The sequence below is a fragment of the Hypanus sabinus genome, chromosome 28, assembly GCF_030144855.1.
Source record: "Hypanus sabinus isolate sHypSab1 chromosome 28, sHypSab1.hap1, whole genome shotgun sequence".
Lineage (NCBI taxonomy): Eukaryota > Metazoa > Chordata > Chondrichthyes > Myliobatiformes > Dasyatidae > Hypanus > Hypanus sabinus.
The window spans coordinates 3,735,972-3,758,309 of NC_082733.1; the positions used below are offsets into that span (position 1 = coordinate 3,735,972).

Sequence of the window (22,338 nt, forward strand, 5' to 3'; positions counted from 1 at the left end):
CCCTTTTATTCTATATATTTGACGAAACCTTTGGTATCCCCTTTTATTACTGACTAGCCTACCTTAGTATTTCATCTCTTCCTATTGCTTTTTTAGTTACCTTCTGTTGGTTTTTAAAAGCTGAATCCTCTAATTTCCAACTTTTTCTCTCTATATTATATGCCCTTCATTTTCTTTTCATGCCTTCACAGTTGCCTCATTATCCCTTTAGAATACTTCTTCATCTTTGTGATGTATCTATTCTGCACCTTCCAAATTGCCCCCAGAAACTCCAGCCATTTCTGCTCTGGCATCATCCCTTCCATTGTGTCTTCCAATCAACTTTTACCATATCCTCTCTCATGCCTCTAATACCCTTTACTCCACAGTAACGCTCCTGCATCAGACTTTGTCTTCTCCCTCTCAAACTGCAGGGTGGATTCTGTAATTTTATGATTGAAGGTTTCCTTTACCTTATGCTTCCTAATCAGAATCAGATTTAATATCACCAGCATATGCGGTGAAATTTGTTAACTATACAACAGCAGTACAATGAAATACATGATAAATAAATACAGAGAAAAAACTGAATTGTATTAAGTAATATATGCCTATTAAATAGTTAAGTTAAAAATAAGTGATGCAAAATAAATAAAAAGTAGTGTGGTAGTGTTCATGGATCAAATCTGAAAAGAGATCAAATCTAGTTCATTACACAACACCCAGTCCTGAATTGCCTTTCTCCTTGGGCTCAACCACAAGCTGCTCTAAAAAGCCATCTTGTAGGCATTCTACAAATTCTCTCTCTTGGGAATTTGATTTTCCCAATAAACATGGATACTGTATTGAAATCCCCGATCACTGTCATAATGTTGCCTTTTTACATGTCATTTATATCTCCCATTGAAATTTGTATCCCACATCTTAGCTACTATTTGGGGGCCTGAATATAACTCCCATCAGGGTCTTTTTACACTTACAGTTTCTTAATTATACCAACAAGGATTCTATCAGATCTTCTGACCCTCTGTCATTTTTTTCAAAGGATTTGAATTTTTTTAAACTGATAGAGCCACCCTACCCACTCTGCCTACCTGCCTGACCTCTCAATACAATGATACCCTCTGATATTGAGCTTCTAACTATAATCTTTCTGTCACTACTCAGTGATCCCACAGTTATACCTCCCAATCTCTAATTTTGCTACAAGATGATCTTCCTTATTCCATAGGCTGCATGCATTCAAAAGTGACAACTTCAATCCTCAATTCATCACCCTTTTTGACTTTATTTCATGTTACTCTTCAATACATCCCACTGACTACAATATTTTTCCTATCAACCGCTGGACATTCCTCATAGTCTCACTGTACCTACTTGTATACCAGTTGCCCAAACCTCAACTCTGTTGTTCTGGTTCCCATCCCTGATGCTATTGTTGATGGCAAAAGTTACAGAGAATAATGTCCTGAGTATGGAGGCTTGTTGAGTGAAGGCAATGGGAATCCTATTATGTCAGGAGGAAAATGGGGCGAAGGCAGATGTGCAAGAAATAGAAAGGGTGTGGGTGAGTGCAGCATCAATGGTGGTGGCCCTTTTCTTTGAAGAAAGAGGATATCTGAGATGTGAATAGAAAGCTTCATCATGAGAACAGATGTGACAGATGGAGGAACAGAGAAAATAAAATGGCATTTTTACAAGTGTCATTTTGGGAAGAGATATAATCAAGAGAGCTGTGAGATTCAGCAGGTTTATAAAAGATACACCCTATCCTCGTTACTTGCGGGGATACATTCCGATGACACATAGTATGGGATACGCATAATGTGAATAATTGTTTGGATTAGATTGTGAGGATACTCAGTCCTCATTTATTGTCATTTAGTAATGCATGCATTAAGAAATGATACAATGTTCCTCCAGTATGATATCACAAAAACACAAGACAGACCAAGACTAACTTACAAAAACCACATAATTATAACATATAGTTACAACAGTGCAAAGCAATGCCGTAATTTGATCAGGGCAGACCATGGACATGGTAAAAAGTCTCAAAGTCCTCGATAGCCCATCATCTCACGTTGACGGTAGAAGGAAGAAAAACTCCTCCTGCCATGAACCTCCAGTGCCGCAGAGCTTCCTGATGCAGCCTCTCGAAGCGTTCGACCACAGCCAACTCTGAGTCCATCCGAAAAACTCTGAGCCTCCGACCAGCCCTCCAACACCGAGCACCATCTCTGTTGAGTGCCCTGGCCGCCAAGCAACAGGCAAAGATGAGGATTCGGAGCCTTCCTCTCCGGAGAATTTTCTTTCTTTTTTTTTCTTCTTTTTCAATCTTTTTATTGTTATTATTAATATCAACAAAATAAAATTGGTACATAGATAATGGGATTACAAACATACACAATTCAACTGAACTTGAAAGAATATATAAGCAATGATTACAGTATAAATGGGTATTCCCAAATCATAGATGATACAATATACAAACAAACAAGGCAAACCTATGTATATTATAATATATATCAATAAATTAGAGAGAGTGCAGAGACAATTTACTAGGATGTTACCTGGGTTTCAGCACTTAAGTTACAGAGAAAGGTTGAACAAGTTAGGTCTCCATTCATTGGAGCGTAGAAGGTTGAGGGGGGATTTGATCGAGGTATTTAAAATTTTGAGAGAGATAGATAGAGTTGACGTGAATAGGCTGTTTCCATTGAGAGTAGGGGAGATTCAAACGAGAGGACATGATTTGAGAGTTAGGGGGCAGAAGTTTAAGGGAAACACGAGGGGGTATTTCTTTACTCAGAGAGTGATAGCTGTGCGGAATGAGCTTCCTGTAGAAATAGTAGAGGCTAGTTCAGTTGTGTCATTTAAGGTAAAATTGGATAGGTATATGGACGGGAAAGGAGTGGAGGGTTATGGGCTGAGTGCGGGTAGGTGGGACTAGGTGAGATTAAGGGTTCGGCATGGACTAGGAGGGCCGAGATGGCCTGTTTCCATGCTGTGATTGTTATATGGTTATATAATAAAAAAAACAGAAAAAAGAAAAAAAAAGAGAAAAAAATTATGCAAAAAAACTAATCTAATAATCTAGTAACTAATAAGGGAAAAAAACAAAAAAAGAAAAAATGAAAAAAGAAAAAAAAAGGGCTGTTTATAATATCTCACAAAAATACAAAGTCATCAGTGTCATCAACTCCGATCCTCTCAACATATATAGAATCAAAACTGGAAAATCAAATAGGCCTGAAACAGGGTCATATTACATCATGAAAATATTGAATAAATGGTCTTTTCAAATTTAATAGAAGTATCAAATACACCACATCTAATTTTTTCTAAATTTAGACATAACATAGTTTGAGAAAACCAATGAAATGCAGTGGGAGGATTAATTTCTTTACAATTCAACAAAATAGATCTTCTAGCCATTAGTGTAAGAAATGCAATCATTCGACAAGCGGAAAAGGATAAATGGAGTGAGTCCATCATTGGTAAACCAAAAATTGCAGTAATAGGATGAGGTTGTAAATCAATGTTCAATACCGCAGAGATAATATCAAAAATATCTTTCCAATATTTTTCCAAAAGCGGACACGACCAGAACATATGAGTTAAAGACACTATCTCAGACTGACATCTATCACAAATAGGATTTATATAGGAATAAAAAAATGAGCCAATTTATCCTTGGACGTATGAGCCCTGTGCACAACTTTAAACTGTATTAGTGAATGTTTAGCATATATAGATGATGTATTAACTAATTGAAGAATTTTATCCCAATTCTCAATAGGGATAGTAAGGTAAAGTTCTCTTTCCCAATCATTTTTAGTCTTATAAAAGGGCTCTGAACGTATCTTCATAATTATATTGTGAAGTTTTAATAATAGCCCTTTCTGAAAGGGGCTTAGTTCAAACAAATTCTCCAAAATGCCTGAAAACACAAAATTTGGAAAAGTAGGAAGTACAGTATTTAAGAAATTCCTAATCTGTAAATATCTAAAAAAAATGAAATCTAGGCAAATTATATTTATTAGATAATTGCTCAGAAGGCATAAAACAATTATCCAAAAATAAGTCGGAAAATCGTAGTAATCCTTTAGTTTTCCAAGCTGAATAAGCTTGGTCTATAATAGAAGGATAAAAAAAACAATTGGATACAATAGGAATTTTTAAAACAAACTGAGTCAACCCAAAAAATTTCTGAAATTGAAACCACATACGTAAAGTATGTTTAACTATCAGGTTGTCAATTCGTTTAGGCAATTTAGAAAGAGCAAAGGGAAGAGAAGTCCCTAAAATAGAACCCAGTGCAAATCCTTGTACAGATTTAATTTTCAGGTTCACCCAATGAGATATGTGATAATCCAGGCCGGGGTTGGTAGTTTTACCACTTGAAGACGGTACCTCAGTGATAAGCTACTGTTGGTGATAATCCATATGTGGATTTTGTTTGAGTATCCTGTGACCACCACTTTGGGATGACCCGTAGCTGAATTTGGGTGTGGTACCACTTGTGTTGAAAGGATATTCGTTGAAGATCACTGTCGGTGATACTTCGTGTGTGGAGTGGAACAACTTCAGAGATAAAACCTACTGCTGTTGCTTAGTTACTCATAAACACTATTAGTTTATAGCAATACCAGACTCCAGTGTGTTTTCCATTTCTGCTGGTTCCTAAAGCCTGACAATTAACAAACTTAGAATACTATCCCCTACTCGCATCAAAGCTAACAATATCACATGACACTTCCTCACTGGCCTCCGAACAAAGGCGACCATAAATTTCCAAAGCTTTCATACAAAGATGATCGGAACTAAGTGTTGTTTTTTTCTTTCTTTCACGCTCAATGTACAAACTCAACATTTTCTCCATTTTTGACATAATCAAGTTACATACTTTGGTAACAATCTTTGAAGACACTTGTGATGAATCAATCACTGCACTTTCTATTTTCTCAGCATTTTTCTTTATGTTTCTAATCGTGGACTCACCTAAGCCGAAGTAGGGTCCCAGAGCTGTGTTACTTTCACCTGACACCACCCTGTTTATAATTTCCAATTCTTTTTCAAGTGTTAAAGTGGTTCTCTGCCTCTTGGCTGATGGCCCAGGACTTGACATAGGAGGCATAGTTAAATATTTCAAGCACAAAATCACTGCACCATAGGTAATAACAGCAAAAGTTTAAGAGCCCAAGATCACACATCCACACGCTGCCAGAACCAATGCGGAACTGGCGGGAGTGAGACTGTGAGGCGTGCACATGTGACATATTGGCGGGAAAGTGGTGCTTCTCCTCCCAACAGCCTCGCATAACTGTGAGTTTTGGATGCATATAAGGAGAAGTCGGTTGAAATAGGTTTGACACATAACTGTGAATCCACATTGTATGAAGGCGCATATAATGAGGATAGGGGGTATTAATAGACAGTCTGTCTTCAGAGATGAGCCAAGTAAATTTAAGGGCAGGGTGGAAAATTGCAGCAAAGTTGATGAAATTGATGCAAGAAGCAACACCAATAAGATATCCTTGTAACATGGAAAGAGTTGAGGAGCATTACTTGTGTAGGCTTGGAGCATAGACAAGCCTTCAAACAGGCAGGCATAGCTTCAGCTCATGTGGGCGTCCATGGCTACACCTTGGGTTTGGAGAAAGTGGGAGAAGCCAAAAGAGAAATTGTCGAGGGTGGAAACCAGTTTCACAAGGTGGATGAGTGGGGTGGTGAGAGGGAATTGGTTAGCTATATTGTCCACAAAGAAACAGGAACACTTTAAGACCTTCCTATAGCAGTATCTTTAGTGAAAAAGAGCCAATCACTTGGTGATTCAAGTGTCACGGGCGTAGGCTGGAAGGGACTGAACCAACGGTGACAAAATGGAGTCAAGGTGTGTGGACACAAGTTAAGTGGGGGAGCAGACAGAAACATTGGGTCAACTGGGATAGACATATTTGTGGATCTAAGTAGGAGATATAAATGAACAGTATGAGGTTAAAAAATTATAAGCTTGTTGTATATGAAAGTACTGGAACTCTGGCTTCTGAGGCAATTGTGAGTTCAATCCTTACCCCAGAATTTTGTAGTTGACATTTCAGTGCAGTACTGGTCAAAATAATGCTAATATTAATTCTGGTCTGTTATACCAATTTGGTAATAAAGATAACTAGGCACCATCAAGGAAGACCAGAATAGACAAGATTTTGTATTTCATGTTAATATCTCAATCTATGTCACAAAATAGATTAGGTCATTCCTTTGGGAGTGAACACTAAAATATGTTTTTATATTAGCAATGAATGTGCTTTAAAATGTGTCATTGGGTGTGTAACACTTAGAGCGTGCTGACCTTGCAATTGGTGTTACATAAAATATTTTTTCTGAGATTGACATTTATAAATTCTGGTAAATGTGACTGTATCCCAAGAGATTTGCTTGCTTTGTGCAGAAGATATGCTGTACTACATTCAAGAGAGCAAGGTACGAGCAGCTGAAATGATTCGTGCAGAAGTATTAAGAGAACGCCAACAAACTGCACGGAAAATGCGGAAGTACTATTTGACTTGTCTCCATCAACTACTGGCCGATGGTGGAAACAGTGAAGGGTAAAAATCTTAATGTTCTGTCAGAATATTGTCTGATGTGATTACCAATTAATTAAAGACTGCAGCACTATTTGAATCAATTTTTGAGATTTGAGACAACACAAAACCCTGAAATAAAGCTGTTCCTACTGTCAGAGACTTAAGCCCAACCTAGAAAGTTATCACTTTGAGCTAAATGTCCTAATAGTAATTTAAATATATTTTTGTTAAATAATGACCTTCAGCTTAAGCTCACGTGCTCAATCAAAGGCTATAATCTGAGATGAGCATGAGCTACTGACAACTGGTGACTCCTTATGGAACTGCTAGCTGTCAGTCAGCTAGAATCAGTTCAATAATTTGTTGCTGAAAACTATCTGCCTTGATTTTAATCTGCTTTTAACTGAGAAACATATGAAAGTTTGTAAGTGTAGAGCAATAGATGTGATTTACGTTGTCTTTAGTAAAACCCTTGACATGGTCTTTGTGGTATGTTTGTAGAGAAGTTTAAGGTTCAAAGTTTAAGGTTTAAGGAGTGTTGCCAAACTGTATCTTAAATTGGCCTGGTGATAGAAGGCAGAGGATTATGGTGGGTGGGTGTTTTTCTTAGAAGTCTACAAGTAGTGTAGGGCAGGGATCAATGCAGGTACCATAGCTATTTAGAAACAGAAAAGCTACAGCACAATACAGGCCCTTTGGCCCACAATGCTGTGCCAAACATGTACTTACTTTAGAAATTACCTAGGGTTACCCATAGCCCTCTATTTTTCTAAGTTCCATGTACCTATCCAAGAGTCCCTGTCATATCCACCTCCACCACTGTCGCTGGCAGCCCATTCCACGCACTTGTTATATAAGTAAAGTACTTTGAGAATGTAGGTGGTCTGATTGATAAGTTTGCAGACAGCATGGTAATTGGTGGAGTCTTGATTATCAAAGAAGATTGTCCAAGAGTACAAAAAGCATAGATCAGCTGGCAAATTGAGAGACATAGTGCCAGCTGGAATTTAATCCTGACAAATGTGATGTAATGCAATTTGTGAGGTCTAGTTCTGATTCAAAATGTTCTTAATGAGTATTCTGTATAGTTCGGGTTGGCAAACTGATGGAAGAAAGTGGTAGTAGAAGAGATTCACCTGGATGTTGCCTGGAATGGAGGACAATATGAAAAAAGATTTGATAAGTAGAGTATTTTTTTCTCGTGAGTCTAGGTTTAAAATAGGAGTGCAGAAAGTTAAGGTATTTCTATGGGGCAATTTATTCCACACAAAATGATCTTTTAACAGCAGAGGCCTAAAGAAATATGAGCCAGATGTGAGCAAATGGAGTCAGCAAGGGTGAGGTGTGTCAGAAATTCAGTTTTCTGTGCTGTATGATTATGAAAGTTCTTTGCTGAAATAGAAATTGGTTGTTTAGAATTTATGGGTAGTTTAACTTCATACTAAAATACCTATATAATTATTTACAGTGCTGAAAAGAAGATAATGAGTGCTGCTAGCAAATTGGCTGCAGTAGCCAAAGCTATAGAAACACCTCTTGTGAATCGAAAACGTGATAAATGTGAAATCCACAAGGGTATGTATGACAGTTTGAAATTTGCAATTCAAGATTTTGATTTTTGGACTTTGTGTAGCTCACGCAGTGCAAATTTGATTGAGTTTTTTTGAGGAGGGAATTGATCAAAGTAGAGGTGTGGATATTGTGAAACATGGACAATATCCACAGCCAAGATGTTTGACAATGTTCCTCATGGTAATTTGATTAAGAAGATTTAAGATGCATGGGATCCATGGGGACTTGATGGTTTAGATTCAGAATGAGCTTGTCCATAGAAGACACAGGATATTGGTGAAGGGGTGTTATTCTGTGACCAGTGGCATTCTAGTGGGATCAGTACTGGGACCACTGTTGCTTGTGATGTATCTAAATCATATAGATAAAAATATAGATGTGCTGATTTGAAGTTTGCAAATGATACAAAAATTGGTGGATCTGCAGACTGTGATGAAGGGTGTCAAAGTATCTACAGGATATAGATGAGTAGCAGATAGGAGCGTTGTGTAAGATTGAAGAAGTCACAATGCAGGCCACACTTGGAGTTTTGTGTACAGTTCTGGTCACTCATTACAGGAAGTTATCTGGAGGCTTTAGAGAAGGTGCAGAAGAGGTTCATCATGATATTGCCTGAATTAGAGAGTATGACTAATAAGGAGAGATTGGACAAACTTGGATTGTTTTCTGTGGAGCATTGGAGGCTGAAGGGAGTCCTGATAACAGTTAATAAAAATTATGAGAGGTATTGATAAAGTAGGCAGCCAGAATCTACTTGTACCCAGGGCGCAAGTGGAAAGTTTAACCAGCAGGAGTTTTGTACAGGGAATGGTGGTGCCTGGAATAATGCTGAAGGTACAGGAATATGGAGTGATGTGGATCATGTGCGGGCAGTAGGGATTAATTTAATTTGTCTTCATGCTTGGCATAAGAGACTGTTGCTGTGCAGTACTTGTTTCTAAGTATGCATGGATTATATATAAGATGGAAAATGTTTAAAACTTTATTTGAACATTTATTTAGAAACAACCATGCTGATGAAAATAAGTAATACTGAGTTACTGAACTTGTGTCGTGTAGCTGTTTTCCCCACCAGACAGCTTTTAATAAGTACGTAGTAGGTTTTTTATCTTTCTATTCAATAATGGATTTGATAAGCATTCTAGTCAATAATGGCAGGTAACAAAATGGAAAATAACTTATCCTATCTACTGAAAGGCTAGGATAAGATGGTAATTTTTGATAAATGCAGATATAAATTCATGCTCTACATTTCAATTAACATACCAGTCCTGATTATCGCACCTTATTTGACTGATTTTTTCTTATTAATATAAACATGTTATCCCTTTAATGTAGATGCAGAAATATTGTTTTGTTTGAAGCAACTTTGTAATGAACTTTAAATCGACTACAAAGAGAATTGATAAAGTTGATTGATCAAGGTAAATGCATAAGATCTTGAGATCAGTGGTGAATTGAATTGAATTTTTACAGTTAAAATTTGTGTTGCATGCATCATAAATAAAGGATGTGATGCAATGGTAACTCAGTACTATTGAAGCATATTGGGTTATCCAAACCTTTTAAAATGAGTGTTCAGTTTTATTTTCCAATTTAATAATGAACTATTTTTACAAGGGTGTTGCTATTTAATAATAACAATATGAGTTAAGTAATTATTTTTTGTACAAGCTATCATATTGTAATTGACATCTTTCTGGACAAATTGCTAGATTTTAATCAGTACCAGTATTTGCAGACTGTTTATAACATTTGAGTGAGTTTTATGCTATGTTTTTATTAATATCTTTCTGTCTAAAGCACAACTTATGAAGAAGAGTTCAGAACCAACTCGAAATATTTCTGATAACTGTGGAGGGAGTCCAGCATCAGCACACATGCTGACAAACCAAAGTGAGAAGTTCTCTTCCAGCAAAGACCGAATCCAACAATTCGTACAGAGCACAGCCAGCAATGCATCTGTGCCACAAGGTTTGAACAGATCATTATTCAGTGCTACTATTGAAAATGGCACATCAGGTGAACACTTGTCAACTGATAAACAAGATAATGTGCATAAACTTAATGCTGGCATTTCCTCCAAGGATGCTTCTTCCTTGTCAAATGATGCTGTGTCAGAACCAAAGTATCATAAAGCTAGTGGTGTAGCCTCTTGTCAAAATTCAGCCACGTTTCTGACCCTTGCATCTCTCAACAAAACACATGTATTCAGCTCAACTGATAATTGTTCTGATAAAGCACCGTTACAAAGATTATGCAGACAAATGGGGATCACACCTTTAAAAGAAACTGTTCATTTGGAAATGGCATGCGATCATAATGGTGTCCCATCTTCAAAGTATTCCTCAAAAGTGTATATCTGTCCTGAAACTTTGACTGGGGCATCTTCTGACATTTGTGAATCCCCTGAGAGAGATGAAGGTAGTTATGTTGTTAACTTCGAAGCTGCTAACTGTCGTAAAATAGGCACTTTCGGTTTTAGGCCGACAGGTAGAAACACTTGTCATCTAGATGATTATAGCATGAGTATTAAATGTTCTAAGTTAAGTGCTGGGTCTACACCCTCTTCATATACAAACATGCAACATAAACCATTTTCTATGGCAAGTGGTATTGCACAATTATGCCCCTCAGTTTCCTCTGCAGCCTCTGGCATTAGTTCTTTTTCTGTTGATGAAAATGCTTTTTCAGGATTGCATATAGAGCAAGAGCGAGAAGTTTTAAATCCTGTCCCTACAATAAATAATAGTGCCCAGTTGGGCCCAAGGACAGAAACATGTGTATCACATCTAACTAAAGGCTGTAGTCAAAAGAAGCATCCTTTATTCAAGCCACAAAATACAAACAATATTCAACAGGACAGTGGATTTGATAGCCCATTCTTTAATTTTCGTTAGTCAAAAGCTATGTCTTACAAATTTTCTTTTATGCCACTAAACCTTTTGTGCAGATATTTTGAGTAAATTGCAGCTATTCTTTGACACTTGATTTTGCAGGTTAAATTATAATTGATGTAAAAGGAGTATAGGCATTTGACGTGCTGTCAGGTATTTGAGAATTTTTTAAAATCTATCTTTGCCATACACATTATGATTTATATTTTCTCAATTTGTATATTTGGGTGTTTTTTTGGTAAAAATGTTTCTTTTATGATTCTTTGCTAATAAAGTGTTCTTTTTTAATCAGTGAATTGGGAGTTTGTATTTGTAACTATTGGGAGATTATCAAAATATGTTATTCTAATATGGTTAAATTCCTGTATTTTCCTACATATTGTGTGCAGCAGATCTGAAAACATTAATCAGACATATAGCCAGAGATAAAGTTTAACACTTATTATCAATCATCAAGTTGGGAGAAAGTTTGAAGGAAACTAATTTTAAGATCCAGTAAAATTCTGAAGGTGAGGAAAGAACAAAAAGAAATCTCTGAGCCAGGGATGGTTATGTAACCAGATTCAGCAGTGCTTTTTGATGAGGATAGCAATTGAACAAGTGGAGGTATAAACAAAAGAGCCAGTATCTAGAGGAAAATATTGTTGATAGTGGAAATCTGAAAGTAGGCCACTGGGTAAGGGCATATAGAGATTTATAAAATCATAGGGGTGGAGGGGTAGGTAAGGCGGATAGACATAACATTGTTCCTAAAGTAGAAGTGTCTAAAACTGGCATCTGTTTAAAGGTAAAATGGAAAATATTATCTCAGGATAAGCATTTTTACACCAAGGTTGGAGGGTACAGAGAACAAGCTGCCAGAAGAAGTCATCAAAGTGGATGCAATTATTATTTTTAATAGGACATTTAATATTTAATAATGTGGATCGAAAAAGCCCAGAGGGATTTGGGCCAAACGCAGGCAAATGGAGCTAATTCAGAGTGGACTAAGTATGTAGTACCTTGTAGCAACCAGTTTTGTTTGCTTTATGTTATTACGATGAATTGATTGGTAGCATTTGTTTCATTGTAAGCGTGACAGGGTAGATTCAATGGTATTACAAAACATTCAGTTTGTCAAAATCTGTATTTCCAAACCAATCTTCATACAATTGGCACTTTCTACAATAAAAAATCAAACAGAAACTTTTTCAGTCAACCTAATTTGATGTACTTCATGGTGCTGACTTCATTAGCTCTGCACTCAACCCTGAAACAACTTCAACAGCAAAGATATACATACACATCAGGATGCTCTTTATCAACTACAGCTTGGCTTTCAATACCATCAACCCGTCAAAACTAATCAATAAGCTTAAAGACTTTGGCCCCAATGCCTCCCTGTGCAATTGGATCACCGGTTTCTGAACCCCAGTCAATTCCTTGTAATTTATTTTTTTATTGAAGTTCATCATCAAACAAACATTTCCATAAGATGTATTTCAGACATATATGTCACAAATCTCCACATAGTATTTATCTGAGGTATACACTTATAGAAAAGTGGAAAGAAAAAAACAAGCAAAAGGAAAAAAAACTATGTACAAGTAGGGAGTTATCTTCTTCTCACAACATATTCATTGATTTGTGAGAATAAAATCAGGCCTATGAGGCATTATGTAGTTAAACCATTTTTCCCAGTATGAATCAAATTGTTCCAGCTTATGATTAACAGATGCTGTTATCTTCTCCATTTTGTAAATGTCCATTGTAATTTCCATCCACGCATTTAAAGTTGGTATCTCCTGTGATAACCATTTCCTAGTAAGAGTCTTTTTACCAGTCACCAACAGTATAGTCATTAAATATTTATCTCTTTTCAACCATTCATGAGGTAGATATCCAAAATATATGATCTTACTCTAAGGGTATTTCACATTTAAAGATGTCTTGTAGGGCATTGTGTATCCCCCTCCAATAGTCTTTGATAAACAGGGCAGTCCCAAAAAATATGATAATAATTTGCATTTTGATTTCCACAATTTCTCTAGCAAACAGGGAGGTTACTATCATAATGGGATTTCTGAGATAAATATCTTATCAAGTTTTTCCATCTGAACTGTTATATGGTTACTGCATCGGTCATTAGTGAGGAGACCTACAGGAGGATATGGGGGTCCAACCTGCCTCGCATTAGACTGTCTAAGCTCAAACTCAGGACAGCTCATACCTCATTTAGGAGTGTTATATGTGGATATTTCAGCCGGGGGTCAAAAGGCTGAAGCCAGGCTGGTGATAGCTAAGGGCAATGGGCCCAGTCTTTTGGGCTGTGATTGGCTTCGCAAAATCCAGCTCAAGTGGCATGAAATTAAGTATGCACACATGACGGAGGACATTCTGCAGCAGTACAGTGATGTTTTCAGGGACGAGCGGGGCACACTGAAGGGCGTGACCATGAAACTCCATGTCGACCCTGAGACCACACCATGTTTTGTTAAGCCCTATGCCATGAAAGGCAAAGTCGAGGTGGAGCTGAGCATCATTGAGCCCGTCCAGTTTTCAAGGTGGGCAACTCCCATTGTTCCAGTTTTGAAGGGAGATGAAACAGTGAGGATATGTGGGGACTACAAGCTTATGGTGAATCAGGTCTCTAAGCTGGAGGAGTACCCATTGCCACGGGTGGATGACCTGTTTGCGATCCTGTCAGGGTAAGCTGTTCACAAAGCTGGACATGAGCAATGCCTACCAACAGCTTCTGCTCGATAAGGATTCAAAGGAGGATGTCACAATCAATACGCAAAAGGGATTATTCAAATATAATTGCCTGGTGTTTGGAGTGGCATCTAGACCCACCATTTTCCAAAGGACAATGAACCCTTTGCTGCAGGGGATTCTGCACGTAACAATGTATCTTGAAGATATTTTGATCATGGAAGCCATGGAGGGAAAGTATCTGGCTAACTTAGAACAGGTGCTGAAGAAGCTCTCAGACACAGGGCTGCAATTGAAACGTGGAAAATGTGTGTTCCTGGCTCTGAGTGTGATCGACCTGGGACACAAGATTACAGCTGAGGGGCTTTGCCCAGTGTAAGACAAAGTGAGAGCTATCAAGGAGGCCCCAAGCCCCAAGAACTCAGATCATTTTTGGGCATGGTGAAATATTATGGTTAGTTTATCCCTGAACTCTCAAAGGTTTTGGCCCCACTGTATAAGCTGCTTCATAATGACACTAAGTGGCGATGGGGTGAAGAGCAGGAGGAAGCTTTCAAGGAAGTGAAAGAACTCCTACACTTAGCGAAGCTGCTTGTTCACTATGACCCAGACAAGGAGATCACCCTTTCATGCGACACTTCGCCCTATGGAGTCCAGGCAGTTCTTTCTCACGTAATGGAGGGCTGTTCAGAGAAGCCTACTGGTTTTGCTTCACATACCCTGACGGCTGCTGAGAAGGGATATTCACAGCTAGACAAAGGAGGTCTGGTTGTTGTTTTTGCAGTCAAACGCTTTCATCAGTATCTCTATGGACGTGCATTCACAATTTATACAAACCATAAACCACTGATGAGCCTTTTTAGGGAGACCAGATGCTAGCTTCAGCCAGGATACAGCGTTGGGCTCTCACATTGTCAGCCTACCAGTATACTATAGTGCACAGAGCGGGTGGGGACAATGCAAACGCTGATGCACTGAGTCGACTCCTTTTACCTGAGACACCTGTTACCTCCAGAGACTGTTTTCATTGGAGAGGCTGTCAGAGACACCTGTAAAGGCAACCCAGATGAAGCAATGGACAAAGAGGGTCCCAGTCCTATCTCAAGTCAAGACTTCCCTTTTGCAAAGTTGGCCCAGAGTCGTGGAAGGAGAGGATTTGTGTCCTTATGCCAAATGCAAGACAGAACTGGGTGTTTGGAGGTCAAGGAGGAAATGTTGGCCCTCCTAATGAGTATAAAAGTGGAAATGTCCCCAGGGTCTGATGGGTTTTTTTGCCAGGTTATTGAAAAGGGCATGGGATGAGACTGCTGGAGCCTTAACTGCTATCTACATGGCCTCTTTAGCCACAGGAGAGGTCCGGAGCACTGATGTTGTACCTCTGTTTCAGGAGGGAATCAGAGATAATCCTGGGAACTAGGATTCGCAACAGTGGTTGCGAACTTGCTGGAGAATATTCTCAGTGACAGGATAGATGAGTATTTGGTCGTAGCAGATTTCCTCTTAAATCTCCTTTTGACCTACTTTCGCTGCAATCTACAGCATGTGAATTTCTCTTGGTAACGGACTATGAAATTATATCTCAAGTTCGATGGTTAAGTGTGGAGCAGTTAAGCACGATGCCTTTAAGGGTTAAATGCCAAAGCCAAGGCTGAAAACATGGCAGGAGAGGCAGGATTCAAACCAGGCTGAAGTGCAGAGGGATAAGGCCTCCTCTGCCTTCCATCTTGTTGGTGAATGTAGTCACTTGGAAATAAGATTGATGATCTCAGGGCAAGGCTGCTGTATCAGAGGCAGATGAGGACAATCTCAATTGTTTGTTGCATTGCGACCTGGTTAACAGCAAACACGCCGGACACAGTTATCTGACCAGAAGGTTGTACGATTTTCAGAATGGATTGAACCTTGAGTTCTGGTAAGGCCAATGCTTTTTAGTCAATTCTCATTGGTGCACAGACGTTGGGGTTATGTCGACTTTCCCCAAGTTAGAACAATTAACGATTAAGTGTAGACCATTCCATTTGCCATAGGAGTTGTCATCTGTGATCCTGACTGCAGTTTACATACCACCAGCAGCCGACTACAAGCAAGCAGTCACAAAACTGCACAATGCTGTCTGTAAACTAGAAACAGCCCATCATTTCAAATTATAGCTGATGGCTTTAACCAGGCCTGTATGAAGGAAACTCTGCCCAGTTATCACCAGCACGTAACCTGTTGCACCAGAGGTCCCAACACGCTAGACCACAGCTACACTACAATAAGGAATGTCTTTCAGTTCTTCCCAATACCATATTTTGGCAAGTCGGATCATTTGGCTGTATTCCTGCTACCTGCAAACAGAGGGATCCTAAATATAAAGGCTTCAGAGATCAGACAACTAAGAGGTGGAAGGCTGAGGAATGATTACAGTGTTGCCTTGAGTCTGTGGATAGGGCCATGTTCAAGCACTCGTCTGAGGACCTGAATGACTACACAAGGGTGGTTACAGAATTTATTAAAACAGCTGTGGATGAGTGTGTCGCCACTAAATCATTCAGGGTTTTCCCCAATGGAAGCCCTGGATGAACAATGAAATCCAGAACCTGCTAAAAGCCAGCTCAGAGGCATTCAAGTCTGGAGATCAAGAATGCTTCAAGAGGTGCAGGTATGATCTCCAGCAAGACATCTTTCAGGCAAAGTGGACATTCTGGACTTGACTAGAATCAACAAGGGATGCTGACAGCTGTGGCAGGGTTTGAAAGCCATAATCTCCTACAAATCTAAATCTTGCAACAAACAGATGAGCTGAGTGCTCACTTTGACAACCAGAACAAGGAGGAACAATGTCTCCTGATGACTCTTTGGTTTCAGTATCTGAAGATGATGTGTGGGCTGCCTTCAAGAGAATGAATCCAAGGAAAGCATCCAGTCTGGATGGAGTACCTGGGCAAGTACTGAAGACCTGTGTAGTCATAGAACAATAAAACCATAGAACATTACAAGCACAGAAACAGGCCTTTTGGCCCTTGGCTGTGCCGAACCATTTTTCTGCCTAGTCCCACTGTCCTGCACCTGGACCATATCCCTCCATACGCCTCTCATCCATGTACCTGTCCAAGTTTTTCTTAAATGTTAAACATGAGCCTGCATTTACCACTTCATCTGGCAGCTCATTCCACACTCCCACCACTCTCTGTGTGAAGAAGCCCCCTCCCCCAATGTTCCCTTTAAACTTTTCCCTCTTCACCCTTAATCCATGATGTTCAGTGGTGGTTCTACATAACAGCAATCCAATGAATCAGAGTCTCCCAGACTGTATTCCAGTCCTCTGGAATCAATGGGCTTGACCCTGTTGACGATGGTCTTGAACAGCATCTTGCAGTCTACACATAACAGCAAGATGGGTCTCCAATTCCTGATGCTATCACTGCCTTCTGCTTGTAAATGAGGGAAATGGAGTCTGATACACTGACAGTCAGATGCACAACGTTGTACACTTCTAGCAGGTCCAGAGTCATCCAGTGCCACTGAACCCAACATAACTCAGCCAGTCAGCCATCACTTCTGAGAGTTTTACTCAAGTTGTATGATGAGATGGCATCAGTCTGTTCCTCCAGAACCAGTTGCTAGTCCAGACTCTCCTATCTGCTGCCATCCAACCTCCATGATAGGGGATGAAACACTCAAATATTCCACAAATCAGCATAAGATTTTGGAGCAGATATAGGGAATACAGCCCAGAGTCTGCTCCACCATTTCATCAATGCTGATCCATTTCCTTCTCAGCCCCAATCTCCTGCCTTCTCCCCAGTTCCCTTCATGCCCAGACTACCCAAGAACCTGCCTTTCCATGTTCTTACATCCTTCACTATCTTGACCACTAGTGCAACCTCTCCTCTTTTGAGTCATTTTTTACATAGAATGTAGCACAGGAACAGGCCATTCAGCCCACAATGTTGTGTTAAACCAGATAAAAACCAATCAAAAATATTTAGACATTCATCCCTCCTACCCACACAATGTCCATAACCTTCCATCTTCCTTCCGTCCATGTGCTTATCCAAACATCTCTTCCAAGCCTCTGACCACCAGATCAAGCAGTGCAATCTGGGCATCCACAACTTTGAGTAGAAAACTCACCCTTCACATCCACCTCAAATGACAATCTCACCTTCAATACACGCCCTCTGGAATTAGACACTTCAACCCTGGGAAACAGATACTCCCTGTCCTCTCTATCTATGCCTCTCATTATCTTATCAGTCTTTATCAGATCCCTCATCAACCTTCGGCGCTCCACAGAAAACAACCAAAGTTTATCCATCCTCCCCTATAGTAAATGCCCTCTAAATCAGTAATAATGAGTCTCTTCAGGGCAGCTCATGGAGTAAGACAAGTGTTGGTTCTACTCCTTCCTTTTACAACCTACTTTCCACTGCTACTTTTGTTTAAACTTTGAAGATTTATTACTTTTAGTGAAGGATTTACGATGGCTGGAACCCAAACTGGAATGGAATTAAGACGTGGCAAAATTGTTTCTGAAACTGAACAAACAAAGAAGGCAGAGGAAGCCTTTACTCCAGAAAGAATGCTTTCTTTGATGCAAGGTATTAATACCAAGATGGGAATGGTGGACTCTAAAATTGATAAACTGACGAATGCTAATGAAAAGCTTGAAAAACTGTCTGCTGTCCAGGAATCTTTGAGGAATCTCAATATCAAATGCTTAAAAAGGACAATAGAATCGGAAGACAACAGGAGACAATATCAAGTGATTAAAGAACAGGAATTAAAGATTTCTACCATGGAAAAGAAAATTGTTGAGGTTCCTTCAGAATTATCAAGAATTAAGAATACAATTGATCTGGAAAGCAGAAGTCGAGGGATAAATTTACGTTTACTGGGTTTGCCTGAAAACATGGAAACCAATGAGCCATTGAAGTTTTTTACAAATATGTTATACTCACTTTTTAGTGAGATACTCAAAACTTCTCTGTTAATAGATAGAGCTCACCGAATCCCCTGCCCGAAGCCTTCAGTCAAGATGAAGCCACGTTCAGTGATTCTATGTCTGCATTACTATGCTACTAAAGAAACAATTCTTCGAGATGCTAATTTATAATGGAGTAGAGCTTTATATAGTTGAAGATTTTGCCTGTGGTTTATGCAGAAAGAATTAAATGATGGCTGAATGATGGAAGTGATGGCTGAACTTTATAAGAAGAACTGTCATCCCTCTCTGCGTTATCCAGCTCGTTTGATAATTTTTCCACCGAACATCCGTGCAAAATAACTTGATTCCCCAGAGGAGACTTGGAAATTTGTCAACGAGCTTAAGACTGTCATGTAAGCAACTGCAACACTACCTGCTTTGCAAGCAACACCAACACTTAATCAGCTGAAAGTCGTTTGCAACTGAATCGTTGAAAGTTCAATCTATGTTCTATGTCTGCACAGACATCGCTTTGGCTCTTTTTTTTTCTTTAGCATTTGTAAGAATTTAACACCAGTCATAACATATTATTTGCTTGGATCTATCTTTTGAATATATGATCAATTTTTATTAAATGAATTTAAGATGGCCACTGTTAATTATGTTCTAACATCTATTAGACATAATATCAAATTTAATCTTTAGCTGAGAGTCGTTTGCAGCTGAATTGTTGAAAGTTCAATTTAAGTTCTATGTCAGTCCAGACATTGTTTGGGCTGTTTTATTTTTTTACTTTTTTCTTTAGGATTTGTAAGAGTTTAATATCAGTCGTAACATATTATTTGGTTGTATCTATCTTTTTTGACTATATGATCAATTTTTATTAAACGAGTTTAAGGGCCACTGTTAACTACATTAACAGTTAGGCATAATATCAAAATATTTGGAAATTCTCTTTTTCTTTATGTACTTGATGTTGTGTTTTTAGTCAGTGGCGTCAGTATATAACTTTTTTTTAAAAAAAGAGTCTGCCTATTAGAGACAAAGGGTTTAGGGTGTTCAGGTTAGCGTGCTGTCCGCCTATTGGATGGCTTTTTTTTTTGGCTTTGGGGGGAAGAGGGGTGGGGCTATTAGTTTAGTTTTTATTGACCTGGCAGTCCTGAGAGGTTTACCTGACAATTATGTTGCATTGTTTTTGTTTCTGATCGAATCCATAATTTGTTCTTCCATGTGGGTTTGGTTTGTGTCGGCGCACTAATTTATAAAACTTTAAATTAAAGTCTTAGTATGGATGTTAATAAAATTAATATAATTACCTAGAACCTAAATGGCTTGAACCAACCTATTAAGTGTAAAAAGATCTTTAAGAAATTTAAAACACTTCAAGCCGATATTATTTTTGCGCAAGAGACCCACATCTGTAGGGAAGATGAAGGCCGTTTTTTTAAATTTTGAAAGATCTCTCAGTTTCACTCTTCATCAGTAACTAAAATTAGAGGGGTGTCTTTTTATTAATTTTAAAGTCTCTTTTGTACGTTTTAATACTGTCACTGATTAAATTGGAAGATACTGGCTTGTTATATGGTCAAAAGGTGGCTTTGGTGTGTGTGTGTATGCACCTAATGTAGATAGCCCTGAATTTTTTAAGATGTTATTTTCTGCCCTGCCGAATTTAAATGAATATAAGTTGATTATGGGCGGTGACTTTAACTGCTGTCTCAATCCCTTGGTCATCAACCAATCTGTGCCTTCCTAATAAGGCTGCGTCCTGTATTAATTCCTTTTTACTAGAATACGGTTTGGTTGATATTTAGAGATTTCTTTATCCTAAAGATGAGGATTTTTCTTTTTTTTACATGTACATCATAAATATTCAAGAATTGATCATTTTTTGTTAGATGTGATTGGTGTCTTTTGTTGCTGATTGTGCGCATGACACTATTGTGCTGTTGGATCATGCGCCCATGAGACTAATACTGAAGCTCCCTGATAATACGTTTGTACATGGAATGTATCTCAGTGGAGATTTAATGCTACATGATTCAGCATTCGTAAGTTTTAATAAAGAACAAATCTCGTTATTTTTTGAATTAACTACAACTGAGGGTGTGTCAAATTTGGTTATTTGGGATGTGATGAAATCTTTTCTTAGGAGACAGGTAATTTCATATTCAGCAGCTTTAAAAAGGAAGACTAAAGCAGAGCTTTTAGTGATTACTAACAGGATTAAAGAAATAAAGTTTATTCAGTATCACCTACTGAAGATTTATATAAGGAAAGGGTGAAACTTGCTATTGACATCCCATTGAGCAGCTACTTTTGAAATCTAAAAGTCAATTTCATATACATGGAGATAAGTCAGGTAAATTGTTGGCTGCTCAACTCAAAGCAACTATGGCTAGAAGCCAGATTTTGAAAATATGTTGAACTGAAACATCAGATTGTCAGGAAATTAATAAGGTATTTTTGGACTTCTAGTCTAATCTTTATAAATGTGATTTGCCAGACAACACTACCTTTATGAATAAATTTCTGCAAAATTGAGTATACTCAAAATCTCTACCCAAGATATGAATACATTAGATGCACCCATTAATTGAGAGGAAATAGCAAGAGATGTATCCTCTTTTCAATCAGGTAAAGCTCCGGGACCAGATGGATTTACGGTAGAATTTACCATGGACATGGACACCCTCGGGCTATGTGGGGGTGGAGATTGCATCCCCCTACTTTGATGGACATCTACAAGTCTGCAAGTGAAGATAAAAGCGGACTGCAGGAGGCAGTACCCTAGCGATGCACCAGAAGAACTTGCTCGCTCAACGCTCCCGTGAGAGCTGGAAGCCACTCAACGCCACGTGTGCTCCTAACTCCTTTGCCTGGGGAGCGGGTGGCTGATAATACCGAGAAGGACTTCGAACTAACAACAGGGAAAACAACGCTCCCCTGATTTTAACGGAGTGGCTTCATAAAGTCACGGGCAAGTTTTCTTTTCGTTTTCACCGATCCCTCTAAAACACGTAAAACCCAACGATTCCTCGAAAGGCTAAAGTCTGCAGACTTCTGAATGACTTTTTATATTTCCAATGGACAAAACTATTATAACAGCCGAGATTACTTCTTAATGATGATTATTACTGTACCCACGCTTTAGATTGAGTATTGGTGATGTGCATTATCTGAATGTTTGCATTAACCTTACTTTTGTGCTCCTTTATAAATAAAAACGTTTGAAAATAGTGACATCAGACTTCAACGGACCTCTCTATCTTTGCTGGTAAGTTCTCCAGTTACGGGATACATAACAATTCCAACTCTTATACTCAATACTTTGATTTATAAAGGCCAATGTACCAAAATCTCTCTTTACTACCCTATCTACCTGTGACGCCACTTTTAGGGAATTTTGTATCAGTATTCCCAGATCCCTCTGTTCTACTGCACTCCTCAGTGCCCTACCATTTACCTTGTATGTTCTACCTTGGTTTGTCGTTCCAAAGTGCAATACCTCACACTTGTCTGTATTAAACTCCATCTGCCATATTTCAGCCCATTTTTCCAGATGGTCCAAATCCCTCCGCAAGCTTTGAAAACCTTCCTCACTGTCCACTATACCTCCAATCTTTGTAACATCAGCAAATTTGCTGATCCAATTTACCACATTATCATCCAGATCATTGATATAGATGACAAATAA

The 22,338-nt window shown here is 38.7% G+C and overlaps 1 protein-coding gene across 3 annotated transcripts in view; it reads left to right on the plus strand.

Moving 5' to 3' along the window:
• Nucleotides 1-21,848, plus strand: part of cep152 (centrosomal protein 152) — a 245,068-nt gene extending 223,220 nt beyond the window's left edge. Inside the window, exons 25-28 of one of the 3 annotated variants that reach the window (XM_059952527.1) lie at nt 6,434-6,590; nt 8,038-8,144; nt 9,945-10,115; nt 21,279-21,848. In XM_059952527.1, coding sequence (XP_059808510.1) covers nt 6,434-6,590; nt 8,038-8,144; nt 9,945-10,115; nt 21,279-21,376 — 533 coding nt within the window. In that variant the 3' untranslated portion in view covers nt 21,377-21,848. Of the gene's footprint in view, nt 1-6,433; nt 6,591-8,037; nt 8,145-9,479; nt 9,566-9,944; nt 11,331-21,278 lie in introns of those variants that run through there. The other 2 variants (XM_059952528.1, XM_059952526.1) reach the window with 2 other exon arrangements.
• Nucleotides 21,849-22,338: the final 490 nt, after the last annotated feature.